Source organism: Rhincodon typus, chromosome 1 (assembly GCF_021869965.1).
Source record: "Rhincodon typus isolate 14 chromosome 1, sRhiTyp1.1, whole genome shotgun sequence".
Lineage (NCBI taxonomy): Eukaryota > Metazoa > Chordata > Chondrichthyes > Orectolobiformes > Rhincodontidae > Rhincodon > Rhincodon typus.
Window position 1 is genome coordinate 165,277,337 of NC_063332.1, and position 5,755 is coordinate 165,283,091.

The window sequence follows — 5,755 nt, forward strand, 5'->3', positions numbered from 1 at the left end:
AACTTCAAACTCCTTTCATGCAGGAAACTGATGTCAGTTTCCTTAGCCTAGGGGTGGCACTCCCATAGCTTCAGAGGCAGAAAGTTATTACATATACTAATTTCAAGCCAAATGAGAGGAGTACAGAGAGTTATCCTGGTATGAAATTTGACCTACTAGCTTTGAAGTGCATGATTTACAAGATGTTCAGAGACATTCTGAGTGGTGCAGAGATATGTTTACAGAAAACAACCCACTCAGCTACTCTCAGATATTTGCCAAGCTAGCAGCAACAGATCCAATCAGCTGCTGAACACACACTGGTTTGATTCCAGACTTCATTCAGGTCAGGCAAAAGAAATGCAAATGCTGATGCCCTTAGTCAGAAAACTAACCGCAGGAGGGATCCTACACATGCACCACCGGTGGGGGCTGATGCCATGCACATGCCCCAACTTAAAGACAACATTCTGACCTTGATTCCTATGATGTTCAGACTTAGGCACAGTGGAGTACCTCCAACACATTTATGAGTGAGGTTTGAACCAGATCCAGGCAGGTAGAGCCATATGTGGTTTCACCTTTGACATCTATCTTGAAAGAGGACCTCAAACAGTTTCAACTGATTGACTTGGGCATCGGCAGATGGCAACGTTACTGGAAGGTGCACCAACCCAGTGCCACCTGATGAGGGGGTCCATACCAGCATTGAAACCATGGTGTTGAAAAATATCTGAGAAGCAGATGGTATCCTCTATCAGTTAGTTCATGACAAGGAGAGAGAGGTGAGAAAACTCATCCTTCCCAATAGTCTCAAGTGTCAAGTATTGATAACGGTTCATGTTTAAACAGGGTGCCAAGTGATGAAAAGTTGACCATCCTTACTAGACAGTGGTGTTACCAACCCCAGATGCCTGCTGATATTATGATGAATGCCATTTGTGAGAAGTATACTCTGGCCAAAGCTGGGGAACCTGGTTGCAAGAAGACTTCTAGTGGTCCTTACAAACAATTTTATGGTCCTTGGCACCATTCTAGCAGTAACAGGCGTAAGTATTAGCTCATAAGATGAATTAAAGCTCATGCAGTTTTAGGGGAGGCAATGGTATAATTGTATCATTGCTGGAGTATTAATCCAGAGAAGCAGGTAATATTCTGGAGACCTGGGTTTAAATCCCATTTTGGCAGATGGTGGAATTTGAATTCAATAACATTCTGGAAATAAGAGTCTAATGATGACCATGAAATCATTATCAATTGTCAGAAAATAGTTCACTAATGTTCTTTAGGAAAAAACCTGCCATCATTACCTGGTCTGGCCTATAAGGTAATGTGTAGTGGAACTTTCAGCAGCAGGTGGTTACAGCGTGGAAGGGCACTGAGCAGGAGAGCTCATGCACTTGTGTAGGGACTGCTAACAGTATGTGGTGATGTTGAGGGGAGGTACAGCTGGAGTAGTCAAATTGACCTGTCTCTAGAGAAAGGGGTTCTTTGGAATAAGGGCTGATGGGAAGGAAGAGCAGATAGATGAAGGATTCCTTAACACAATGTAAACCACAAGCTTCATTCAATTTAAATACTTCCTTGTTTAACCTTAATCTCCTGTTATGTTTATAAATACCAGATGCCAATGGAATAATGAACCCCTGCTTCATGATCTTTGGGACATCTATGTGTTCAAATCTCATGATACTATGTTAGTAAATTTGGGTAACAGATGTTTGCATTGCCAGTGATGCCTTCATCCCATGAAAGAACATTTTTTAAAAAAAAACTTCACCAAACTGATACTGGAGCTTGAGAGAGATAGTAGGAACTGCAGATGCTGGAGAATCCGAGACAACAAGGTGCAGGGCTGGATGAACACAGCAGGCCAAGCAGCATCATAGGAGCAGAGAGGCTGACGTTTCGGGCCTAGACCCTTCATCAGAGAAGGGGGAGGGGAAGGGGGTTTTGAAATAAATAGGGAGAGAGTGGGAGGCAGATAGAAGAGGGATAGAGGAGAGGATAGGTGGAGAGGAAACAAACAGGTCGAAGAGGCGGGGATGGAGCCAGTAAAGGTGAGTGTAGGTAGGGAGTTAGGAAGGGGATAGGTCAGTCCAGGGAGGACAGACAGGTCAAGGGGACGGGATGAGGTTGGTCGGTAGGAGATGGAGGTGCGGCTTGAGGTGGGAGGAGGGGATAGGAGCTTAGCGGGTTAGTTGATGAGACTGGGTTGCAAAACTTTTGTTAGTGTTCCCTTGGATATCACAGATTTAAGGATTATTGACGTGTTTAAGATGTTATAAAGACTCAACAGGATGGATAGAGAAAAACTAAACCTTGGTTGGGGGAGTGTAGCAAGGGAGGGCATAATCTTAAAGTTAAGCTAACCCACTTAGACAGGTTCACAACTAAAGCTGGAGTTGTGCACTGTCACTGTAGTCCTACTACTCCACAGGTCACAATAGAAAATAAAAATAGAGTTTTGAGTCACCGAAATGGCTAATTAACTACCTTATCTATATCAGGTTTTTAGTAAAAACATATATCAACCAGGTATCTTACCATCACAATTATTAGCTTATAATCAAAACAAAGCTCATGCATTGAAGATGGAATAACTGGTTAATGTACATGGTCAGTAACATGGAAAATAATGTTTATCTTCCTAAATATCGCCAAAACACACATGCAAACACGTTCAGGGAAAGAGAAAAAGACAAGATTTCTTTATGAATAAGACACTTTGGCTAATGGGTTATTCTTGCACACAAAAGGATAAAATGTGGAATATTTCCAAAACTGTTGCCATGATGTTTTGGCATGTGTGATTACATTATTAATCACACACAGAGTCTTGAAGACACAGTTTGTTCAGGAAATACAACATTGAGAAGGTCTTGCAATGGCTCACAAATACATTTCTACCCAGAACTCAACAAGAGTGTTTTCCTTTTATAGATTGGACAGACTGACTTGGTGGCTCTTTTCTTACAGGCTTTTACGGACCAGATAAAAAACAAGAAAGTCTTTAAGTCAGCCACAGTCTACAGCAAAGCAGTTATCATCAGTCATGTGATTTCTAGGAAGCCTTGCTAAGAAATCTCCAATATCGACAGTAACATATAAATTACTACTTTTGAAGAAACCACTCCAGATGTTTCAACATAGCTCGGAATATATCCACTTTTTCACAATTCTTTAAAGCTGAAGTTTTCTGAGCAGTGTTAAATACGAAGTGTCTTCAGAATAATAGAAATCTCATTTTCACACACAAAAAAGTGGAAATTGATGAGGTTTGTAGTTTTCTGTATGTTAGCCTGTATAGTGTACACCAAATCCTTGTTATCTGTGGGGATAGGTCATGAACCTCCGGCAGGACTGAAGGAAGGACAAAAAAAATGCAATTACTGCTATAATGTAAATCTCTCATCTATCACCAAGGACTGTCAGAGGGGAGAAAGAATCAAGACTGTGGCTTGTTGTACTGTTATGTGAGTCCACGTTTAACAAGGAGTAAGATATACCAGAAAATTGCACACACATTCATCGCTGTACCTGAAAAAATACATAGTAACATTAATTTCCAAACATCTTTTTTGGCCGCATTGCCTGCTGCTAGTCCCTGCATATGAGAAAAGGGAATTAAGAGGACTTAAAGCTCATGCAGATTAAAATGGGTTGGCACCAATGATAATGGGAAAGCAGCACAGGACAGCACAATGAAACTACTGGGTTGGTTAGCCATTAGGATTTCCCCACCCAAACATGGGCAGTTATGGTCTTCTCCAGCTAGATTTCTCCTAAAAAGGAATGAGGAGCCTGATGATTGCCATCCTTCCCCCCCACCACCCCCCAACCTCCACAACCCCCATGTTGGCCTGGATGTGGACCAGTTATTCCTGCAATACAATAAATGGAGGGATTGAATGTGATAGAAGTCGATGGAAGCACAATTTATGGCAATGCAGGAGCAGGAGACTGGTGAGATGTCCCCAGTGAGTGAGTAGGAAGTGCAGATAGCAGGAAGGGTTTGCAGTTTGGCCTAGACCCTTCTTCAGAAAAGTCCAGGGCACGTGACAGCTGGGGGGGGTGGAGACGAGGATGATTGACAAAGCCAACAGCCAGTCAACACGCAGGACATCTGTGGTGTCACAATGGAGGTTACCGAGTGACAGCAACATGAACCAATGGTAGTAGCGTGGGGCGGGGCCGACGATGTATCTTTTTTTGTTACAGAATGGACGGGGATCTGTGGCCGAGGGGCGAGCGGCGCCGGGGAGGCAGGACCGGCTTAAGACCATTCTGGCTTTACTGTCTCTGCTGTTCCGCTTTGTTGTTTCTCATTGTTACCCTGCAGGTTAGCTGATTCTACTCTGTGCTTGTCGCTGCTGTTGTCCCCTGGGCGCGGTGGCTGGTGAATGGTTTGGCCCCATTGTCACATCCAGCCTCCTTTCTACTCTCCACTTTCTTTCCTTCCCTGAAACAAACAGAATTCAGGAGAAACGCCGCCGCGTCCGTGCAGGGGGAAACACAATTAGCGTTTCGAGTCTGATGCAACTTCTTCATTATCGGACTCGAAACGTTAACTCTGTTTCCCTCTTCATAGATGCTGCCAGACCTGTTGAGTTTCTCCAGTGTTTTCTGTGTTTGTTTCAGACCTCCAGCATCCACTATATTTTATGTTTTACTTCAGTTCTTCTCTGATCCAACTCGGTTATCTCTTTTTATAAGAGTTCACCTTGAACAGTTGGAAAGCCCAGTTCCCAACTGTGGTCTTCAACTGAAAAACTGTCCGATAAATTAACGTGTACAATTCTGAGGGGAACTGACGCAAAATTGTTATTGCTGGTAATCTGAAAAAAGTTGTTATAAAACATCGGGAAAATGCTGAAGCTACTCAAGATTGGCAACATCAGTTCAGATGAATGTTGACCTTTAAACGTCAATTCTGTTACTCTCCACATTGACTATTTATAACATTTTCTTTTTTTTAAATTCAGCAAGTGGCCAACATGAACTTGTCACGCTATGTTTGTACCTTCTCTGCCAGTGTTACAGCTACAGATGGGCAGATGCAATTCTTTTCTTTCATTACATTTGTATGTCTTTGTGACCTCTGGTCATCCCAAAGTGTATTATGTTTTCAGGTTCACAGGTGTACTTCCATAAGACTGGATTTGGAATTTAAGGCCAGAGAATTTGACTAGAACTATGTTCTGATATAAGATTTTTACTGTATTATGCGAAATGCATGAACACTTAGTCTTTATGAATAATGTGTGGTGATTCAAATTTAATGATTTATATTTAAAATAAATGCTGCACTGCCTATGCAGATGTGTTTAATACAAACATATACGTGAGTTAACTGGAAAACATAAGAATGGTCACAGTTCACCACTTTTTTATTTGAGGGCTTCATTTAACCTGTCAGTGCATAAATATTTGAAACTAATTGTCACCCCTTCAGGTAAACACTTTATCTACTACAGTCACAGAATTTCACTGCCTATTTTGCTCTGTAGTAGAAAAATTGTTGAACCTCCATAAATGAATGGGATGTATTTCGTCTCATTGGGAAAGGCCACATGAGTAAATGATCATTCCTCACAGCTAAGTTGTGAGTTATCTAGTTGATAACTAAGTTGTCCTCATTCTGTCACTGCCTTTTCTGTTTGCCATTGAGCAGCAAGCCTTTCATTTTTCATTAGAAAGAGCTCCCATTTATGAGATAGTAGGAACTGCAGATGCTGGAGAATCTGAGATAACAAGGTGTAGAGCTGGATGAACA

General features: G+C 41.9%; 1 protein-coding gene across 4 annotated transcripts in view; it reads left to right on the forward strand.

The window, feature by feature from the left end:
* Nucleotides 1-4,191: 4,191 nt before the first annotated feature.
* Nucleotides 4,192-5,755, forward strand: part of fut10 (fucosyltransferase 10) — a 54,617-nt gene continuing 53,053 nt past the window's right edge. For all 4 annotated transcript variants that reach the window (XR_007262987.1, XM_048601529.1, XM_048601526.1 and 1 more), the window contains exon 1: nt 4,192-4,321. Coding sequence is in view for 3 of the 4 variants with exons in the window: in XM_048601529.1 (XP_048457486.1) it covers nt 4,202-4,321 (120 nt within the window). In the remaining variant the exon portion in view is untranslated. The remainder of the gene's footprint in view (nt 4,322-5,755) is intronic.